Genomic DNA, 21,764 nt, shown 5'->3' on the forward strand with positions numbered 1-21,764 from the left:
CACACCACCCCCCTCCCGCCCACCAGGGCTGTGGACCACCGTTCATCTTCCCGACTGTCCCACAGGCACTGCTGAGCAGAGGGATCAAGACGATGCTCATGACGGCGGACACGGGCCAGGGACTCCTGAAGGGACACACACCTACCGGTATGCATGGGGGCTTTGCCCGCCTCCGCCGCCGGCTGAGTCTGAGCGTCTGTCTGAGGCTCCGTTGCCCCATTTTCTGGGCCGGGCCGTGTCCAGGCGCCCGTGGCCCCGAGATGAGGCCCCCTCGCAGCCCCGCGTCTCCCTGCTGGCCTCCGGCCCCGGGGCGCAGCCGAGGCATCTCTGCAGTTGCCCCAGGCCAGGCCGGAATCCCCGGGAGAGAGCAGGGTTCCAGAAAAAGTCCTGCCCTAGGCCCGCCCTGGGAGCGCGTGGGGCGAAGAGTCCGGGCATAAAAGCCGCGAGGAAACGTGCAGGAGAGTCACAGGGGGAAACACGGGTGGGCGCACAGGCCGGAGGAAGGGTCACGCGAACGAGCTGGAGAGCGGTGCCGCGGGCTTCTCTAGCCCGCCTGGCCCGGGCCTGGCCCTCCGCCCGCTCTTCCCTGGCGCGGTGGTGGCGCTCGCCTCGCGGTGGCAGAGACACAGCGTCCCGCGCTGGGCCCGGGAGACCCGGCCCGAGGTCTCCGGCCGCCCCGCCCCGGGCTCGGCTTCCTCTGCGGGCTCTTTATCCACGAGCACACCGGGGGACTCCGCCCTTCTTGTCCTCCGGGTGACTCGCAGCGAAGGCTGAGCAGAGGCGCCGTGTGCCTGAGCGCGCTGCTCGAGCCCGGGGACACACGCGGCCGCGCCTGCACCAGCAGCGCCCGCGGGCGGCGGGCGGCGGCGCCCCGCCAGCGGCGGACGCCTCTCATCTCCCCTTCCCTCCGCAGTGCTCGCCACGCTCCACATGAAGAGCATAAGGCGGGAAACGTACGAACAGCTCTCCTCAGTTCAGGTGAGGGCAGCTCAGAGGCGCGGGGTGCTTTCCTTCCTCTCAGGGAGGACTGGGCTCAGATGTTCAGGCACTTCTCAGCTCTGACTCGCTCAGGTAACACCTGGATCTGCTACACGCTGGAAATGCCGGCTCTTGTGGTTTCCGGTGCCATGGCATCCAAGTGCCCACAGGGCCTGGCCCCCAGCCGCAAGGGGGGTTCAGGGTGGCACAGCCAGCGCACCGCAGCAGAGTGTCCTCACTAAGGGTGGGGCTCTGCTCCCCCCACAGCCCAGGGGCTACACTCTCCCCTCACAGTCCAGGGGGCTACGCTCTCTCTCCCCCCACAGTCCAGGGGCTACACTCTCCCCCAACAGCCCAAAGTCTCTGCCCTCTCCCCCCACAGTCCAGGCGCTATGCCCTCTCCACCACTGCCCCCACCCCCCCACCCCGCCAGTTTGGGAGCAACACTAGGAACCAGCTGGGGCCCCAGGTCATGGCTCCAGAGCCTGAGCTTCTGGCTCTGCCAGCAGAGCCTCTTGTTTCAGGATGCCCTGCACACAGAAAGCCGTGACGCTCACTGGGAGTTTATACATCACGCATTGCTCTCCATTCCACATGCAGTTTGCTAAACAGATGTCACTCTTTGCCATAGCAATCTGCCTGATAATATGGGTAACATTCCACCTTTATTGAGATTTCCAAACCAAAGTGGACCTAAAGTCAGTTTGCAAAAGTTTTTACCCTTTGAATGAAAAGCCTCATTCACATTTACCTGTGGCCCAATGAGAAAGACAAGAAACAAAAGTAAACAGAACTCAGTAGGAAGTGCCGGTTCCAATAGAAGCATTAGGGGGAATCAGAGGCCACACAAACCTCTACCACCAAAAGAAACCAGTGGCTGAATGCTTCACTCTGCACCTGTCTGAGCTCTGCAGTATTAGAAGGAAGGGAGCACTCTCCTAATTTCCATCAAGACAAGACAATGCCTGGAATTCTAAAAAAATAGTTAGCTCCCTGATTCTCTCCTTCTTCAGTCTAAGATAGAACCAACATTTAGAGAAGAGTGCAAAGATACAAAGTGCCGAGTATCCAGCCATTTAACAACTGGACCAACATCAAGGGCTGTTGGTCCCTGGTACAAGGGAAATGGTACAAGTAGTACAGAGATTTGCGAGGACTGGGGCCAGTGAATCCTGAGAAAATATGGAGAGGGAATGTAACTCTTGGGGCAGAGCAGACACTGAGAATATGATGGTGATGATGGCGGTGATGGCGATGGTGGTGATGATGATGGTGATGATGGCGATGGTGGTGGTGATGGTGGTGATGGTGATGATGGTGGTGATGGTGGTGACGGTGATAGTGGTGGTGGTGGTGGTGGTGATGGAACAATATGAGACAGTCAGTATGGATTCAGGAGTTAAAAATGATTATCCTAACTATAATTAATAAAGTCCTAAAACTGAGTTCATTTATTCATTAAACAAATCAGCCAGTAAATGTTTTTAGCACTTGCTCTGTGCCAGTTCTTCTCTGGTGGCTCGGATGCTAAAGCGTCTGCCTACAAAGCGGGAGATCCAGGTTCGAGCCCTGGGTTGGGAAGTTCTCCTGGAGAAGGAAATGGCACCCCACTCCACTACTCTTGCTGGAGAATCCCAGGGACGGAGGAGCCTGGTGGGCTACAGTCCATGGGGTCGCAAAGAGTCGGACACGACTGAGCGACTTCACTTTCTTTCTTTCTATGTGCCAGCTGGGCTTCCCAGGTGGCTTAGTGGTAAAGAATCTACCTGCCTGGGAGAAGTTGTGGGTTTGATCCCTAGGTCAGGAAGATCCCCTGAAGAAGGAAATGGCTGCCCGCTCCAGTTTCTTGCCTGGAGACTCCTGGTGAGATTATAGTCCATGGAGTCACGAAAGAGTTGGACATGACTTAGCAACTAAACAAGGACAGCAGAGGTGCCAGTTAGGTGTGTCTTTGTCAAGGCATTGTGGATAAAGCAGGGAAGGAACCCTACAAAATCACCACTTTTGGAACTTGTATTTTAGTGGTAAGAGACAGGTGGTAAACAAGTCAACTATGGAGAAAGCTTGTAACACAAGCTAAGAAAACATTCTATGATAATATTTATATATGCAAGTTTTAGTTTACATACTCCCCCCCCCACCATTTTTAATGTTTGTTTCTTACATTGCCATGTAAGAAGCTATTGGTCCTATCCTTATCTTGCCTATGAGGGAACCATGATTCAGAAAGGTAAAATTTCGGCTTTGAGATCATCTGTGGTCAGTCATGTAACAGAATAACCCAGGTTCTAACCCAGTCCTTCTGCCTCCAGATCCCGTGCTCTTTCCCTGTTTTATACCATCTGCCCTCTGAACTCCTCCAGTGAGGAGAGGGTCAGGGCGGAAGAATGAGAACGTACATGAAAGTGGTTTGGAAAGGCTGAGACGCACTCTTGCCAAGAACTCCACCCTGACACAGTACCGTGCCACCAGAGGCAGCCCCCAGCTCAGCCTGTGCCAGCCCTGATGCCTAACTCCTGGACTCCTACCCGAACAGTGGGCTCTCGAACACCCAGCTCTGAAGGCTAACAGGGACTGTGCCCCTAAGACCTGCTAGGCCTTAGCAAAGAAGCAACTCTTCAAAGCCACCGTGGAAGTCCGTGTGGAGGTTCGAGGGGGAATAGAACCGCCTCTGATGCAGCGGTCTCGTCTGCAGGTGTTTAGGGAGGAAACAGTTATCGCCCTGAAGAGGCGTGTGCTGCCAGCAGCCGCGGGGCGCCAGGGAGATGGGCGAAGCTGGAGGAAGGGCACAAACACCGACAGGGCCAGCGGCATCTCGGATGCACGCCTGATGCCGGGGGCGAACAGCACTGACTCGCTCAATCGAAGTTGGTTGAAAGAATGTGACATAGATGTTCCTACCGAAAAAAAAAACCAAACAAGAGAAAGAAGGAATTGGGAGTGAATCTCACATTAAGGGAAGATTCATTTAGTGGCATCTTCAAAATTTTGGCGCATTTTCACGAAAAAGGGGAAATTTTTTCGGGTACTAGGGAACAGAATTAATTTCAGTGGGTACAAGGAATAATAGAACTTTATTGGCTGTATGTAGGGGTTGTACTTTCTCGCAATCTGAATTCTCCAGAAATGGAATATACTGTCTCGTGATGAACTCGCCATCACCTGCAAAGGCAGGGTGTCTGCAGGGGTCAGTGCCCTCCCGAGGATGGGGTGGCGGCCAGAGCCCTCTTCCCGACGTGAGGGCCTGTAGTGTGGGGGTCCTGCGGGGCTGGGGTGGAGGAAGCTGCAGGGACTTGAGATGCACAGCTTCCATTTGTGTGCGTTTGCTCAGCCATGCCCAACTCGGCTCCTCTGTCCGTGGGGTTCTCCAGGCAAGAACACTGGAGTGGGTTGCCATGCCCTCCTCCAGTGGGTCCTCCTGACCCAGGGATCGAACCCATGACTTTTGTGTCTCCAGCACTGGCAGGCAGGTTCTTTTCCTCTAGCGCCACCTGGGAAGCTTGACTCAGACTTAGAGAAGTGAGCACGTTATCTCTGGAATTCAGTAGAATATTTTTAAAATGTTGAAGTACAGGATGCCAGGCAGAAATGAATGAAAAGTTCACGTGATTTTGTGCTGCACAAAGTTGGCAGTGGTTTTGTTAGTTTACTTATTTTTGTCTTACTTTCTTTGAAGCATTTATCAGCTGAGGCAGGAATGTGAATGCTGCGGGTGGCTGGGGGCAAGGGTCCCTGCGCTGAGAGCAGACATTCCAAGGCTGCATTAACTTTCAGAGCTGGAAGGAGCAGCATTGACTTTAACTGTGGAGTGTGTGAGCCTGAATGCGGAGCTCTTAGGTCCTGAAGGCCTGGGATGGAGGAGGGCCCCAGGCCAGCTCAGGCTGGGACGCTGGAAGGCCTCGGGATGGCTCGGGATGGGGTGCTGGAAGGCCTCAGGCCTTGTGATGGCTCAGGGCTGGGACGATTGAGGGCCTCGGGATGGCTCAGATTGGGACAGTAGAGGGCCTCGGGCCTCAGGATGGCTCGGGCTAGGATGCTGGAGGGCCTCAGGCCTCAGGATGGCTCAGAATGGGGCAGTGGAGGGCCTTGGGGTGGCTCGGGCTGGGACGGTGGAGGGCCTCGGGGTGGCTCAGGCTGGCCAAGGGCGGAGCAGGAGCTGGGGATTGTGTGGGATTCTCGCTGGGCTTGCATTGTTGGCAGTTGGCTCTCGACATCTTCAGTGCCTTCTCTGGGTCAGGTGCTTCCCTACAAGACCTCTCCTGGGGTTGGTCCGGGGGATGAAGAGATTTCTCCAAAGCCGTAACAGTGAGACCATGAGAGGCAGGCCAGGCTGGGCGTGTGCTGCGAGAGCAGTCAGGGGCGTGAGGATGCATGCGGGTGAGGCGGCCCGGGTGGCGGCTGGCTTGAATGCGTGCACTCTCCGCCTCTGCAGGGCCCTGGCCCGGTCATGATGATGGTGTACACCGCCAGGTCTCCGGACGGGTGGGGCTCTTCTCGAAACACCCTGGACCTGCACAGTGAGTCGCATGTCGCCCCTGTTTGTCTCTGAGGGGGGTGTCGGCGGACTCCCAGGGCACTGGCCTGCCTCCTGCCCGCTGATTAGGGTCCCTGAGGCTGACGGGGTGGGCGGCCCTGTGTGCAGCGCCAGTGTCTGTGTCTGTGTGTCTGTCTCTGTGTCTGTGTGTGTGTCTGTGTATCTCTGTGTGTCTGTGTCTCTGTGTGTCTATCTCTGTGTCTGTGTGTCTGTCTGTGTGTCTGTGTCTGTGTGTGTGTCTGTGTGTCTGTCTGTGTGTCTGTCTCTGTGTCTGTGTGTCTGTCTGTGTGTCTGTGTCTGTGTGTGTGTCTGTGTGTCTGTCTGTGTGTGTGTCTGTGTGTCTGTCTGTGAGTCTGTGTGTGTCTCTGTGTGTCTGTGTGTCCGTCTCTGTGTGTCTGTCTCTGTGCCTGTCTGTGTGACTGTGTATCTCTGTGTCTGTCTGTGTGTGCCTGTGTGTCTGTCTCTTTGTCTGTCTCTGTGAGTCTGTGTGTCTGTCTCTGTGTCTGTCTGTGTGACTGTGTATCTCTGTGTCTCTCTGTGTGTCTGTGTGTCTGTGTGTCCGTCTCTGTGTGTCTGTCTCTGTGTCTGTCTGTGTGTCTGTCTGTGTGTCTGTGTGTCTGTGTATCTCTGTGTGTGTCTGTGTGTCTGTCTCTGTGTGTCTGTGTGTCCGTCTCTGTGTGTGTGCCTGTGTGTCTGTCTCTGTGTCTGTCTGTGTGCCTGTGTATCTCTGTGTCTGTGTGCCTGTGTATCTCTGTGTCTGTCTGTGTGTGTCTGTCTGTGTGTCTGCGTGTCTGTCTCTGTGTCTGTGTGTCTGTGTATCTCTGTGTGTGTTTGTGTGTCTGTCTGTGTGCCTGTGTATCTCTGTGTCTGTCTATGTGTGTCTGTCTGTGTGTCTGTCTCTGTCTCTTTGTCTGTCTCTGTCTCTGTGTGTCTGTGTGTCTGTGTGTCTGTCTCTGTGTCTGTCTGTGTGTCTGTGTATCTCTGTGTGTGTTTGTGTGTGTGTCTGTCTCTGTGTCTGTGTGTCTGTGTATCTCTGTGTGTGTTTGTGTGTGTGTCTGTGTGTCTGTCTCTGTGTCTGTCTGTGTGTCTGTGTATCTCTGTGTGTGTTTGTGTGTGTGTCTGTGTGTCTGTCTCTGTGTCTGTCTGTGTGTCTGTGTATCTCTGTGTGTGTTTGTGTGTGTGTCTGTGTGTCTGTCTCTGTGTCTGTCTGTGTGTCTGTGTATCTCTGTGTCTGTCTATGTGTGTCTGTCTGTGTGTCTGTCTCTGTCTCTTTGTCTGTCTCTGTCTCTGTGTGTCTGTGTGTCTGTGTGTCTGTCTCTGTGTCTGTCTGTGTGTCTGTGTATCTCTGTGTGTGTTTGTGTGTGTGTCTGTGTGTCTGTCTCTGTGTCTGTCTGTGTGCCTGTGTATCTCTGTGTCTGTGTCTGTGTGTCTGTCTCTGTGTCTGTCTGTGTGTCTGTGTATCTCTGTGTGTGTGTGTCTGTGTGTCTGTGTGTCTGTCTCTGTGTCTGTCTGTGTGTCTGTGTATCTCTGTGTGTGTTTGTGTGTGTGTCTGTGTGTCTGTCTCTGTGTCTGTCTGTGTGCCTGTGTATCTCTGTGTCTGTGTCTGTGTGTGTCTGTGTGTCTGTCTCTGTCTCTTTGTCTGTCTGTGTGTCTGTGTGTCTGTCTCTGTGTCTGTGTGTCTGTGTATCTCTGTGTGTGTTTGTGTGTCTGTCTGTGTGCCTGTGTATCTCTGTGTCTGTCTATGTGTGTCTGTCTGTGTGTCTGTCTCTGTCTCTTTGTCTGTCTCTGTCTCTGTGTGTCTGTGTGTCTGTGTGTCTGTCTCTGTGTCTGTCTGTGTGTCTGTGTATCTCTGTGTGTGTTTGTGTGTGTGTCTGTGTGTCTGTCTCTGTGTCTGTCTGTGTGCCTGTGTATCTCTGTGTCTGTGTCTGTGTGTGTCTGTGTGTCTGTCTCTGTCTGTCTGTGTGTCTGTATCTCTGTGTGTGTTTGTGTGTGTGTCTGTGTGTCTGTCTGTGTGTCTGTCTGTGTGTCTGTGTATCTCTGTGTGTGTGTGTCTGTGTGTCTGTGTGTCTGTCTCTGTGTCTGTCTGTGTGTCTGTGTATCTCTGTGTGTGTTTGTGTGTGTGTCTGTGTGTCTGTCTCTGTGTCTGTCTGTGTGCCTGTGTATCTCTGTGTCTGTGTCTGTGTGTGTCTGTGTGTCTGTCTCTGTCTCTTTGTCTGTCTGTGTGTCTGTGTGTCTGTCTCTGTGTCTGTGTGTCTGTGTATCTCTGTGTGTGTTTGTGTGTCTGTCTGTGTGCCTGTGTATCTCTGTGTCTGTCTATGTGTGTCTGTCTGTGTGTCTGTCTCTGTCTCTTTGTCTGTCTCTGTCTCTGTGTGTCTGTGTGTCTGTGTGTCTGTCTCTGTGTCTGTCTGTGTGTCTGTGTATCTCTGTGTGTGTTTGTGTGTGTGTCTGTGTGTCTGTCTCTGTGTCTGTCTGTGTGCCTGTGTATCTCTGTGTCTGTGTCTGTGTGTCTGTCTCTGTGTCTGTCTGTGTGTCTGTATCTCTGTGTGTGTTTGTGTGTGTGTCTGTGTGTCTGTGTCTGTCTGTGTGCCTGTGTATCTCTGTGTCTGTCTGTGTGTGTCTGTGTGTCTGTCTCTGTCTCTTTGTCTGTCTCTGTGTCTGTATCAGTGGCTGTGTCTGAGCCACACCGGAGGGTTGCCCCGCGTGTCAGCGTGACCTGGTGATTATTCTGTCTGGAGTGACTTTGCCTGTTGGACTGAAGCTCTAAAGTCAAGAGAGCCAGCTGTTCTGGGGGGCAGTTCAGGGACAGCTAGTGGGGCTCCACCCAGGAGTGGGGTGCTGTGGGCCCAGATCCTCTGCCAGCCCCGCCTTCTGGGAGGAGCCACAGGCGGGAGGTGGTTGGAGGGTCGGTGCTCCTGGGGCAGTGACTTCAGACCATCACGGACAGGTCGATCCGTGCTTCAGAGGCACGAGCTGGACACCCGGAGACAGAGATGTTGGAGAGATCAGACCCACGGGGCCCTGATGGCACCGCGGGGCGCCCCCCTCTCATCCCCGCGGCCCCCTTCCTCCCCCTCCCGCTGACACCTGCGGTCCTGGGAGGCTCCGCTCCCCCTCCCTCCCCCTCGCTCCCCCTCCCTCCTCCGCCCCCCATGTGCAGTCCTGAAGTCAGGGAGGCTCCGCTCCCATCCACCCTCCCCTCCCTCCCCTTCCCGCCTCCCCCGCCCCCCACCGGTAACAGTCCTGACGTCAGTCACCGAGGGTCCGCTCCCCCCTTGCGCTCCCCCCTTGCCTGGCCCCCACCCCCCCACCCCAGCCTGAAGCCACCCCAGCCTGAAGCCACCCCAGCCTGAAGCCACCCCAGCCTGAAGTCACCAGGTTCCGCTCCCCTCCCCTCCCCCACCCCTCCCCCTCCCCCCGCCCCCCACGTGCGGTCCTGAAGTCACCAGGCTCCCCCTCCCCGCCCCCTGCAGTGCTGATGGCGAGTGTCCGGGAAATGCTGCAGCTCCGGTTCTCCCTCAACTTCTACATGTTCCACGGCGGCACCAACTTCGGCTTCACGGGCGGGGCCGCGTTCCCCGGCCATCGCCTCCCTATGGTCACCAGCTACGGCAAGTCCCGGTCGGTCCGCGCCGTCTGCCCGCGGCTGCCCCGCCTCCGCAGTCGCGGGCAGGGTCCTTTGCGAGCACGGAAGCTGGTAGCTTAGCTCTGCCCGGCCGCTGTGCAGCGTTTGTGAAAACCTTAGTTTTAACTGGCGGAGGGCTGCGTCTTCCCGCCGTCGTGAATCGGCCACAGGGGTCCTTGCGCCCCAGCCACCCTCCAGGGGGGCGCACAGTGCTGCCTGGGCTCCCGGTGCGAGACGCACCTTCCCACGAGCCACCATCTACCCACGGTCGTGCGTCACGCGGCTCTCAGCCCGCCCGCCTGCCCTCCCTTCCCGCCTGGACGCCCGCGCCGCCGTTCGCTCTGTTCCTCCTGCGGCTAGGCTCATCGGTACCATTTCTCTAGGTTCCACGTGTGTGCGTTAACATGTGAGATCTATTTTTCTCCTTCTGACTTACTTCACTCTCTATAACAGGCTCTAGGTTCCGCCTTAGCTCAACTGACTCCGATTCACTCCACAAGCCTTTGTTCTTCGGGGCTCACTGTGAAACCCATTCCCTTGATCCCCCTATCCCGGGTGTTGGGTGTTGATGACTAGGTCTCCCCCAGTCTGCGACTCTGCTCAGAGACCAAGCAGGCAGCGAGGGTGAGAGAGGGGAAGGGGTCTGGTTGGAGACCAGCGGGTCCCAGCACTGGGCTCCAGCCTGGGCTCCCGACACCCCCGGGGTTGCCGTCTGTCCCTCCTGGGGGACCGAGGGGAGCCGGCATCGGGCACCTTCCTGCCTCAAGGTCTTCCTCCCAGAGCTGCTGCACGAAGGGCCCTTTGACTCAGCACCAAGTGCCAAACTCCCTCCCGAAGTCGGGCCTTTTCAGGGAAGGTGACCGGCTTGTTTCTGTTTCTCAGACTACGGGGCGCTGCTGACAGAGGACGGAGACTGCACACCTGAGTATCTTGCATTTCGAGAGCTTTTTCGCCCCGCTGCAGGTGCCCGCCCCGCCCTCCAGAGGGCTCTGGGCTGTGGGGGGGGGGGGCGCAGACGTGGTCCTTGGGGGAGTCCAGCTCTCCCCAGCGTGTTTTATCCGCAGGGCCTGGGGACTCGGACTGCACGAGACACGGTCCCCCCAGCCCTGCTGTCGGTGGAAACCAGAGGGTCCAGGCCCTCCCCAGAGCCATGAGATGCGCGTGTCTGAGTGGAAGTGGGGAGAGGGGCAGGATCTGAGCACGCACGTCCCCCCGCTGGCTTTCAGGAGATAGTGACCAGCAGGGCGCCCGGGGCAGGCCTCTGGGTGCAGGAGGGGGCAGGATCTGAGCACGCACGTCCCCCCGCTGGCTTTCAGGAGATAGTGACCAGCAGGGCGCCCGGGGCAGGCCTCTGGGTGCAGGAGGGGGCAGGATCTGAGCACGCACGTCCCCCCGCTGGCTTTCAGGAGATTCTGACCCGCAGGGCGCCCGGGGCAGGCCTCTGGGTGCAGGAGGGGGCAGGATCTGAGCACGCACGTCCCCCCGCTGGCTTTCAGGAGATTCTGACCCTCAGGGCGCCCGGGGCAGGCCTCTGGGTGCAGGAGGACTCCCTCCCTTCAGCCCCCGCCCCCGTGGGCCGTCCGTGGTGGTGGGCAGGCTGGCCGGGGGCAGCAGAGGGCGCTACACCCTTGGGCGGGTCTGGGGAAGGAGCCAGCCTCCTGCTTGTGGTTTGCAGAGATTCCCAGCTTCCAGCATCGAGACGGCAGACCTAAGGACACGTACGCTCCCCTGGCTGCAGGTCACTTCATTTCCCTGTGGGACACCTTGATTCACCAGGACGTGAGTCCCCTGCGCATGGACGTGAGCTCAGGACTCGGCGGGGGAGGGAATGAACACGGGGGACAGAAGGCAGTCTTTGCGGTTTCAGTCCCTTCTCCTTCTACAGTTCAGATTAGGAGACCTAGGTTATTTCAGAGTCGCTCAGCTGTGTCCAGCTCTTTGCGACCCCGTGGACTGTCGCCAGTCTGGCTCCTCTGTCCATGGGATTGTCCAGGCAAGAGTAGTGGAGTGGGGTGCCATTTCCTCCTCCAGGGAATCTGCCTCACCCAGAGATGGAACCTTCTGAGTCTCCCATACTACGGGCGGGTTCTTTACTGCTGAGCCACCTGGGAGCCCAATACCATCCCCTCCCTTGGGGACCCCTTTCCCGCCCCTCTTGGTTACCACCAAGCAGCTGCTGCAGACTCGTCATTGCAGGGCGCTCACTTGCCCCCGTGCTCCCTGAGCTTCCTGGCCTGTGATGAGGCCACCGCTCAGCCTGGCTTCCACTCCCGTCTCTGCAGGAGCCCGTGAGGTCCACGGGGCCACTCTCCATGGAACAGCTGTCTGTGAACGAAGGGAGCGGCCAGTCCGCTGGGTATATACTTTATGAGACCGTCATCACCAGAGGAGGCGTCCTAAACTCAGATGGCCATGTGAAGGATCGGGGCCAGGTAGGGGGCAGGGGTGGGCGGAGTGTGCCCTTCTCTGCTGGTGAGACCCCGCCGTGTGGCTGAACGTCTGAACAGCAGGCCGGCCTCTTCCTGACGTGTGGGAAACTGCCCTTGTTTCTTACCCCTGGTCCCTTCGGTGAAACGCTTGGTGTTCACATGTCAGCCACTGCTCCCGCGGGTCTAAGGCACTCGGTGTCCCGGGGGGGGGGGGGTGCCCGCCGAAGCCTGAGTGCACGTGATGCCGCCCTTGGAGGAGACCCAGGAGGGGCTGCGTACGCCCCCTTGTGCCTCGGGCAGAGGCCCCAGATGCTTCCTTGGAGCGTCGTGGTCGGATCTGCGCCTCTAGTTCTTCAAACTCCCATCTAAGGTACCTGTTACCAGCAAGGAAGCCGCAGAGAGGTGCAGTGACCTTGCCCAGAAAACAGGGGCGCTGGGGCCCCTCCTGCCCGCCCTGCGCAGGGGCTGTTGCAGGCCCCTCCCACCCCTGTGGTCCCGTCACCCCAGGATCCGTGTCCCCTCACACTCATCGTGGCCTCCTAGCCACAGACTCTCTTTCCCTGCTGTTCGCTGAATACGTGTCTTCACTTGGACGTACGCTCCTGTGGCTTCTCAGACTCAACACACCCAATGCGTCGTGAGCTCCTTAGAGGAGCCACAGCCGCAGCCCTGCACCCAACCCGTGGCCACCCCACCCAGCCCGGGCCTCCCCCTCGCCTTGTCTGCCGGGTCCCTGGTGGAGCTGCGTCAGACCCCGTTCCTGACCTTCCTGTCTCAGAGGGCTCATTGTGTCCCCATCTCGTGGGGCCCCCCGAGTTCCTTCCCCAGGGCGAGTCCCGTCCTGACTGCCTCCACTCCCAGGCGCTCCCCGCCGCTCTCCCTCGTGCTCCTGGGTCTGAGAACGGCTCCCCCACCCGCGAGCGCAGGGTGGGCTCTGCCCTGCTCAGCCCTGGGCTGGGACTGTGTGTGCTGCGCGGCTGCCACTGCTGCGGGGGGATCTTTAGTCACTCGGCGGTGGTCCCTCAAGCAGCGGCTGTCGAGCCTGCAGCTCTCGTCTTGGGGCCCTGGTGCGCATAGATGTGAATCTGTTCTGCGTACACTGGCATTTTGGATCCTCGTGGATCTTGATTTTTACAGTCTCCTAGTCAGATCCCTTTTGGATGACCTAACTCAGACCCTCTGTGGAGCCCTTTGCGTGCCCTTCTCTGTCCTGTGGGGCTCAAGCAGCCTTGCGGGGGCGTCGGGGGTGGACAGAGCATGGTGGGCAGTGGGGAGGGTGGGGACACAGTCTCAGCGTCTCTGCCCCGGAGCCCCCGCCGGCCCTTCGTCGGCATGTGCTTCGGGGTGTCCGTCGTGGTGCCCGCCGCCCTCCGCCCCCCTCCCCAGTCCCCATGGCCCCCGCAGGCGCTCAGGGCTCACCTCACACCCCTGGGCCCAGCCGCCTTCAGAGTGCCTGTGGACCGGCGTCAGCGTGTCGCCTTCCCAGAGGCAGACTGAGTCCTCCCCTGGGACCCCGCGCCTCGCCCCTTCCTGCCTTACCCACGCCCCCAGCCTTCCCCGCTCCCTTTGGCAGGTGTTTTTGGATGACAAGTATATAGGAGTCCTGGATGACGCGCATCAAAAGCTGACTCTTCCCAACGACGTAATACCCCACGGTTCCAGGCTTCCAGCCCCCGGGGCCCTGGGCTCACCCCTCGCAGAGGCCCCACACGGCTAAGCTGTGCGCTCCTCCCGGGGTGGCAGGGTGGTCCCGCCCTGGGTGTTTGCTGCTCAGAAAGCCTTGGGTTGAGCACCAGCCTCAGAAGTCTCCAGTAGAATGTTCAATGACTCTTCATTTCTTGACGGCCCAGTATGGGAGGGGGGTGGAGGAGGAGCTGCAGGGTTTGCCTGGCCCAGAGCTGAGGTCTGGGGTGCCGAGCCCCACCCTCTGACAGCCCCCAGTTTCCGAGATCATCCCAGTCTCAGGGGGGCCCCAGTGGTCTCCAGAAGAGGCCTGAGCAGCCCCCTCCAGCTGGTGTGTGTTGGGCAGCGTTACAAGGAGTTCCTGACGCTGCGGATCCTGGTGGAGAACCAAGGCCGGCTTGCCTCCGGGACCAGCATGAACCAGGAGAGGAAAGGTGGGCTCAGGACCGCGGGGCGCCAGGATGGGAGTAGGCTTCAAGGGGAGGAGGGCCATGTCCTGCTAGGCTCCCCCGAAGGTGCTCTCCCAGCACTGAGGACGTGCACTGCCCTGCCTCTTCTGGGAGGAGGCTGCAGAAGCGCCCTCGGAGAGCAGAGTGGGCTGAGTGCTGCCCTGGGAGTGCTGATGGTCCCTCCCTGGGGCCCATGCCTGTGTCCTGGTCTCCTCCGTCCTCCCCATCCTCCCTGGCCTCCTCTGTCCTCCCCATCCTCCTCTGTCCTCCCCATCCTCCTCCATCCTCCCCATACCCCCCCGGCCTCCTCCATCTTCCTCTGTCCTCCCCATCCTCCCCAGCCTCCTCCACCCTCCCCGTCCTCTGGCCTCCTCCATCCTCCCTGGCCTCCTCCATCCTCCCCATCCTCCTCTGTCCTCCCCATCCCCCCCGGCCTCCTCTGTCCTCCTCCGTCCTCCCTGGCCTCCTCCAGTGTCCCCATCCTCCCTGGCCTCCTCCACCCTCTCCGTCCTTCACCGGCCTCCTCCATCCTCCCCTGGCATCCTCCATCCTCCCCGTCCTCCCCATCCTCCTCCGTCCTCCCCATCCTCCCTGGCCTCCTCTGTCCTCCCCATCCTCCCTGGCCTCCTCCACCCTCCCCGTCCTCTGGCCTCCTCCATCCTCCCTGGCCTCCTCCATCCTCCCCATCCTCCTCCGTCCTCCCTATCCTCCCCCAGCCTCCTCCATCCTCCCCATCCTCCTCTGTCCTCCCCATTCCCCCCCGGTCTCCTCTGTCCTCCTCCGTCCTCCCTGGCCTCCTCCAGTGTCCCCATCCTCCCTGGCCTCCTCCACCCTCTCCGTCCTTCACCGGCCTCCTCCATCCTCCCCTGGCATCCTCCGTCCTCCTCCGTCCTCCCCGTCCTCCCCTGGCATCCTCCGTCCTCTCCGTCCTCCCCATCCTCCTCCGTCCTCCCCATCCTCCCTGGCCTCCTCTGTCCTCCCCATCCTCCCTGGCCTCCTCCGTCCTCCCCGTCCTCCCCGGCCTCCTCCGTCCTCCCCGTCCTCCCCATCCTCCTCCGTCTTCCCCGTCCCCCGGCCTCCTCCATCCTCCCCGTCCTCCCCATCCTCCCCTGGCATCCTCCATCCTCCCCGGCCTCCTCCATCCTCCCCATCCTCCTCCATCCTCCCTGTCCTCCCCTGGCATCCTCCGTCTTCCCCGTCCTCCCCATCCTCCCCTGGCATCCTCCGTCCTCCCCGTCCTCCCCTGGCATCCTCCGTCCTCCCCGTCCTCCCCTGGCCTCCTCCACCCTCCTTCAGGGGTTCGGGGCACTTCTCTGTAGCTTCCCTGCCTCAGTGTCCTCTCTCCCTCTTCTGCAGGTCTTACTGGGAACATCTATCTAAACGGTTCTCCACTGAGAAAATTTAAAATCTACAGCCTGGAGATGCAGAATAAATTCATACGGAGGTGGGTGCCCGACCACTGGCTCCAGGTGCCTGACCGCAGATGCGGAGACCAGAGGCCAGCCAGCCAGACCTGTTTGTGTTCACACATGAGGCAGAGACCCAGAGCACTGAAGGAGTGACCCCACGTCTCCTGGTTGTCCAGGGCAGAGTGGTCACTGCCCCCACTCTGCAGCCCTGGTCTGCTCTTTCATTGCTGCGTTGTGGGCCCCGGATGGGCCACGGGAGGGGACACTGGGCTCAGCAGGGAGGAGACAGCCGTCCGAAGGCTCAGCTGACATGCTGTCAAGGACCATGTAACCTGTCTACTGGTCTGACTCTCCCTAGGAAACTTCCCAACATCTGGAAGCCCAGCTTTCTCCACACTGAAGGCCCTGCATTCTTCCTTGCCCACCTGAGAGTCGGCAGTCAACCCAAGGACACCTTCATGAGCCTGCAGGTGAGTGGTGTTCTTCCCGGCTGTGTCCCCAGCCAAGCTTCCGTCCCAGGAGACCTCCGCCACCCCACGGCCATCCAGGGGCTGCCCCTTCCTGGCGTTGACTCAGGATGGGGAGGGAGGCCAAAAAAACATGCCCAAGCTGCCTGCTGCCCTGTGTCCTGGGGGGAGCGGCAGTGGGGACGTGGTGGGGACACGGCAGTACCTGTCCCTGAGGTGGGTGCACATGGAAGGTGAGTGGGAACCCAGGGCCTCCCTCCTGGGGGCCCAGAGCGGGAGCCAGGGCTGGGGGCAGCAGCGCAGACTCTCCAGGTCACTGCCCCTTGAGGGCCGCAGCTGGGCCTGCGCGCTGAGTGTGGCTGTGGTTGCAGTCTGCATCGGGATGTGTGTGTGTGTGTGTGTGTGTGTGTGTGTGTGTGTGTGTGTGTGTCTTGCAACTCTGCTTCAATGTCTTCCAGGGCTGGACAAAAGGAGTGGTCTTCATCAACGGACAGAACCTGGGGCGCTACTGGAACCTCGGGCCCCAGGAAACGCTTTACGTCCCGGGACCCTGGCTCAAGCCCGGGTTAAATGAGGTGACCTCCTGCTCTGCACCTCTCCCCACCCCAGGCCGCGCTCGCCTCGCCCCGCGCGGCCTCGGCCGAGCGGCCTCGGCCGAGCGTGTGTCTCAGGGGCACCCCTGCCTCTCCGCAGATCGTCGTGTTTGAGGAGCTCAAGTCCACCCTGCTCATCTGCTTCACCAACGCCTCCCAGCTGGGTAAGCGGCTTCCTCCCCGTAAGCGGCTCCGGCAGCTCGCAGCCTCCCGAGGCGTCTGCGCGCGCTTCCCGGTCCCGGTCACGCACTACCCGCCCCAGCACCAGCCCTGCCGGCCTCTCCGAGGTTCTCACGGCCGCGTCTGCTGTGTCTCCTGCTGCCGTGGCCCCTGGGCCCTTCCTGGGCGTCACCGGGCAGGGGGTGTGCGTTCCAGCCAGAACGCCCGAGCTGACCGCGCCCGCCTCGCGGCTTCGGTGGGAGTGGGGCCCGGACCCCAGTGCGGAGCGGCCTCCTCCTCGGGGCCTGTGAGGCGGGTTGCTTCCTCCACCCGCTCCCCCAGGGCAGGCTGGGGCTAAGGGAGACCACGCCCCTCCCCCTTAGGGTACTGAGAGCTAAGTCATGCCACCCCCACCTCTTCCTCAGGGTACTGAGAGCTAAGTCACACCACCCGCCCCTCGTCTTCAGGGTACTGAGAGCTAAGTCACACCACCCGCCCCTCCTCCTCAGGGTACTGAGAGCTAAATCACCACCCGCCCCTCCTCCTCAGGGTACTGAGAGCTAAGTCACACTGCCCACCCTTCCTCTGACGCAACGGAGGTGTGGCTGAGCCGAGCCGTCTCAGAGCCCTGAGTGCCTGCCAGTCCTCCAGGCCCACCTAGTCGCCGGGACCACCCCAGAGGCTCCGTGAAGCCGTGTTGCACCGGGTCTGCCGTCTGCTTCCCCGCCAGCCGGCCCACTCCGCCTTTGGCGTAGGTCAGCTTCCCTGTCACAGCAGCACAATAAACACAGCTAGCTGACCGCAGCCGGCCCTCTGTCGTGCTTCCGCAGGAAAAGCTGCTGACCCCTGAGGACAGTGGTGAAGAGGTGCTCGGTGCACTCGACCCCGCAAGTGCCGATCTGGAACAAGAGGTGTCCCCCGAGAAATCGAATAAAACACGAGCTCTCAGTGAGGGATTGGCAGGCAGTTCATGCGCATTTCTTATTTTCAGTGTGAAGAAAGCTTTTCCCTTGACTTCCCAAGTCTCATTCCATACATCATTGCTTTTCCACACTCCTGTGGAAACCTTGCTTTCTGGAGGCTCAAGACTCCAAGTGGCCTGGTCCCGAGCGGAGCCCCTCCCCCACCCCTTCCCCAGCGCCCCTCCCTTCCCTCCCCCTTCCCCAGCCCCCCTCCCATCCCCCTGCCCCCATCCCACTCCACGCCCCTCCCCTGGCCCCTGACTTCCAGCACCGGTGGATTCCTCTCCTGCTCCGGGTCCCCCTGGGGCACACGCCTTGCTCTGAGCCACAGTGGGGAGCACCAGGGGCATCTCCACAGTTGGGTGGGGCAGCCTGGTGCCCGGCAGGGCAGGCCTGCAGATTCCAGTGCAGACGGGCCCTGCGGAAAGGGGCTCCCCGCGAGGTGCACGGGCACCATGCAGCGGGCAGCTGAGGAGCTCCGAGCCGTGGGCTGAGTGGCCGCGGTTGGGCCAGGTCGGGGGCTACACTCGCCGCCCCAGTCGACCAGTCAGGGTCGCAAGTGCTCGGCCGGCACCCTCCGTGTCCAGGCAACGGCCTGGTGTGGACCAGGTGGTCGGGGGCGCTGCCCTCATCGCCCACGCTCTCAGGAAGTGCAGGCGTGTGACCCCCGCGAGATGGTCAGACGTGCTGCTCCCGCCATGGGCCCCCCCAGGTGTGCAGCACAGACCCCCAGAGGGCCCGGGTGGGCACTGGGCCACACCCCCAGAATGCGGGCACCTTCCAGGTCCTCAGGTGTTGCTGGACTGAGGCCGTCCCCCCACCCACCCAGCCCTCCGCGTGCATGACCTCGGCCCGCACAGCCCTCCTCCCAGCCTCGTGGCTGAGGGGTGGGTGCCCTGTGCCCCCCAGGTTGTCAGGCTGCTCGCTTGGCGTCTGCTCACCGGGTGCCAGGAGAACCCCACCCCTGGGGTGACAGCCGGCGTGGACACCGCCATCGGCGTCAGGCCTGCTTCCCTCATCATGGGCCTTTCTGGGCACGGTGGCTGCGCTCCGGCCAGCCGAGACCTCTCCCCAAGCCTCGGATCTGCAGGAAGAGGCCTCTGGGGCCCTTCAGTGCTGTTTCCCATCCATAACCAAGGGCAGCGCCTTGCACAGAAAACCGGTAACTTGTGAACAAAACACACGCGCGGCCGTCCTCTGCCCGTGTGAGTCATAGGGTCGGCGGGCGGCTTTCTTCGATTGTTGGGTCTTTGGGATCCCTCTCAGCGTTAGGCGTGGCGGAGTCACTGCGGCAAGCGGAATGGAGAGGCATCCAACATCCCCACCTAGATTGTGCCAAAAACCTCGGCAAGGTGACTCCACGCTGCTTGCATCTCAGGGGCCCTGGCTTCCAGGCTCCCGGGGCAGGCTGGGAGGCGGGCCCTGGCAGGGAAATGTGGCCTCCGTGGGCCCACGTGCAGGTCCCTGCATCTCCAGGGCGTGTTCACAGGGGGCTGCCCGCTCCCGCCCCTGCCAGAAGAGCCCCAGGGGAGGGGAGACCCCGCTGCAACTTGAGAAGCTCAGCCGGTTTCTATCAGGGGGAGCCCTCCCCTGGCTCCCCACTTTGAAACAAGTTTCCCTACTCAGGTGCCGACCGCAGATGGACTTGCGCTCGTTTCGGCAGCCCACCTGGGGGAAGACAATGCTCATCAGCTTGAGGGCGGGCCGAGGGTTGCTGTCCTTCGGGGAGGCCCGGGTCTCCACCCCAGCCCGTGACTGCCCTTGCGGGTGCACACAGTGACCGTGGGCTCCCCGCCTCCCAAAGCCCCACGGGTGGCTTGGTCACGGTCCCCAGCGTGCCCACAGCCCCGGGAGAGCCGACCCCTGGGTGGTCGCCTGCCGACGCTAAAGAGATCGTGGAACTGGGCTGAGAGCATGTGGCGTTCTGGGGACAGGGCTGGTGGGTCTGTTTGTCCCCCAACCGTCGGAGCACCACCCTCTGAAATTGTTAGGGACCAAACTACGGGCTCTAGGACCTGAGTCATGTTTACCAGAAAGAGACAGGACATGCGCTCATCCTGCCTGGCCAATCATGTAACGCCAGCTACTCCTGTAACTGAGACAAAGAACTGCCTGTATATAAGCCGCCATACTCCTTTGTTCAGGGCTCTTGTCGGATTCCACTCTGCTGGAAGAGACTTGGGCCCTAGCGCGCTAGAAATAAACTCCCTTCTTGCCTTTGCATTACTGTGGTGGACTTGCTCTCTCTGTTGGTTCGGAGATACGGGCTCGGTGCATAACAGAAATCACATTCATGGCTGTTCCCGGGGGTGAGCAGACGCAACTCTGCGCAGAGCAGCAGAGGGCAGGGGGCAGACTCATCGGGGACCCGGGGCAGACTCGTCGGGAACCCGGGACAGACCACCGGCCTCTGGGAGTCGGACATGTCTGGATTCTGTCTCGGCCGTGTGCAAAGGGTCTCTCAGCTCAAAGCAGGGCGTTTTCTCTTGTTATGCTGCTCCTGAAACCCATGGAAAGGAAGAGGCAACTGGGACCTTCTGGGAAGGAGGGATGACGTCCAACAACAGGCCCGGGCATGTCCAGAGCCAGCAAAGTATCTGTTGCTGCTGCCGTGAAGGCAGGGGCTCTTTACCACAGGCGTGCAGCAGGTCACCCGCGGAGCCGACAGGACACAGCCGCCCACGCTTTCAGGGTAACTCGGACTTTGCTCACCAGCATGCCGGATGTAAACACCAAAACCCGAGAACCATCTCAGGCCCTAGGGCACGGTCGGCCTTGGAGTCGTCTGGGGTGTCTTGACAGACACACAGCATCATGGAGGTGTGAAGTTTTTTAAAAATTGTAAATACCCATTGCTTAATTCATTTAAAAACAATAAACCCCCTATCAGCCAGCTAGCTAGACAGATGCCAACTCTCAGCGGACTCCTGCAACCAGCAGCCTTGGAAGTCATCCAGAAGAGAGTAGACCGATCTCACAGAATGACTATTGCCGGCCACCTCAGGGCCTGTTGGGGCTCCCTGGTGGCTCAGATGGTCAAGAACCTGCCTGCAGTGCAGGAGACCCAAGTTCAGTCCCTGGGTCGGGAAGATGCCCTGGAGAAGGGCATGGCAACCCACTCCAGTATTCCTTCCGGGAGGATCCCATGGACGGAGGAGTCTGGCAGGCTACAGTCCTTGGGGTCCCAAAGAGCAGGACACGGCTCAGCGATGAGCTTTTCCGCTTCGGGGCCCGTTGCACTCTGACCATGCACTCCTCCGCTCATTGTCCCCGTGCGCTCAGCTGTGAAGACTGTGCCTTTTTTCTGAGAGACGATGGAAAACAGGTTGCCTCATAGTGAGGAAAGTCCTGAGTATCTGATCCAGCATTCTCGTCCTGATAAAGGTCCTCTTGTAATGAAATCTCAGTGTTATGAGAGAAATTCCAAAGAGTTCCATCATGACATGAAAATGACGCCTCCTGCTATGAGCTTTCCTGGGCTGCAAAGACCAGCATCACTTCACACACAGCGGGCTTTCTCCCCACTCTCAGATGATTAATACCTTTGCCTAAGATATCACTGGGTCTTCACTGGGGGCTCGGTGGTTAAGAAACCATCTGCCAATGCAGGAGACCTGAGTTCAGTCCCTGGGTCGGGAAGAAACCCTGAAGAAGGAAATGGTGACCCACTCCAGTATTCTGGCCTGGAGAATCCCATGGACAGAGGAGCCTGGAGGGCTACGGTCCGTGGGGTCATAAAGAGTTGGACATGACTGAGCAACTCAGCACACACACAGGCAGTAAATTACTGGGCTGGGGTGCTGCCCATGAGACTCAGCACCTGAAAAGATGCCTGGTTCACAGGGGAAACAGCTCAAGCGGAAGCGGGCGGGCCCACTGGGGCGGCGCGGCTGTGCCACCGGCCTTCGCAGGGGGCTGACCCCCCAGGCTGCTCCTGCTGAAGAGCGCAGCCTGGCACACTTACCCCCCCAGTGGGCCGGGACCCGCATTTCACCCACCACCCGGGACCGGACGCTGCAGGCCGTGGCTGGTGCCAAGACACCTGGAGCGCCTTGGACGCTGACTGCCCTGGGCAGCCCCCGGCCGCCCCTGTTGGAGGTGCCTTGGAATGACAGCGGAGCAACTGTGGAGCTCACTGCTCGGGAAGCAGGCAGGTGGTTGGCGCACACACACGCAGGCAGGTAGACTGGTGCAGCCCCAGGGGGGACATCAGTCTCAGGCCGTTGAGCAAGCGAAGGCAGAGGATGGAAGGTGGGAGGGGGCCGATGCGGACTGAGAAACGCGCCCTCCTCCAGTACGTCTGGGCCAGACAGCCCCAGGCAGCCTCCACCGGCGTCCCAGGCAGTGACCCATCACGGGAACTCCTCGTCACGTCCATGCGTCCCAGACCAGACGCCTGACTCTCGGCGGGATCACCGTCCTGCACATCAGTCAGGCAGGTGGGGAGCGCTGGCACGGTTGGTGAGTCCTGGGGCCTGG

General features: G+C 60.2%; 1 protein-coding gene across 1 annotated transcript in view; it reads left to right on the plus strand.

Moving 5' to 3' along the window:
• Positions 1 to 19,195, plus strand: part of LOC128060023 (beta-galactosidase-1-like protein 2) — a 50,663-nt gene extending 31,468 nt beyond the window's left edge. The window contains exons 9-24 of the mRNA XM_052652228.1: positions 66 to 147; positions 914 to 978; positions 5,411 to 5,495; positions 8,983 to 9,120; positions 10,017 to 10,097; positions 10,810 to 10,913; positions 11,417 to 11,566; positions 13,137 to 13,205; positions 13,593 to 13,680; positions 15,052 to 15,139; positions 15,463 to 15,574; positions 16,030 to 16,146; positions 16,265 to 16,630; positions 17,154 to 17,234; positions 18,195 to 18,289; positions 19,090 to 19,195. Of these exons, the coding sequence (XP_052508188.1) occupies positions 66 to 147; positions 914 to 978; positions 5,411 to 5,495; positions 8,983 to 9,120; positions 10,017 to 10,097; positions 10,810 to 10,913; positions 11,417 to 11,566; positions 13,137 to 13,205; positions 13,593 to 13,680; positions 15,052 to 15,139; positions 15,463 to 15,574; positions 16,030 to 16,146; positions 16,265 to 16,630; positions 17,154 to 17,234; positions 18,195 to 18,289; positions 19,090 to 19,195 (1,827 nt within the window). The remainder of the gene's footprint in view (positions 1 to 65; positions 148 to 913; positions 979 to 5,410; positions 5,496 to 8,982; positions 9,121 to 10,016; positions 10,098 to 10,809; positions 10,914 to 11,416; positions 11,567 to 13,136; positions 13,206 to 13,592; positions 13,681 to 15,051; positions 15,140 to 15,462; positions 15,575 to 16,029; positions 16,147 to 16,264; positions 16,631 to 17,153; positions 17,235 to 18,194; positions 18,290 to 19,089) is intronic.
• The last annotated feature ends 2,569 nt before the right edge of the window (positions 19,196 to 21,764 follow it).

This window comes from Budorcas taxicolor, chromosome 15 (assembly GCF_023091745.1).
Source record: "Budorcas taxicolor isolate Tak-1 chromosome 15, Takin1.1, whole genome shotgun sequence".
In the NCBI taxonomy this organism is placed as follows: domain Eukaryota; kingdom Metazoa; phylum Chordata; class Mammalia; order Artiodactyla; family Bovidae; genus Budorcas; species Budorcas taxicolor.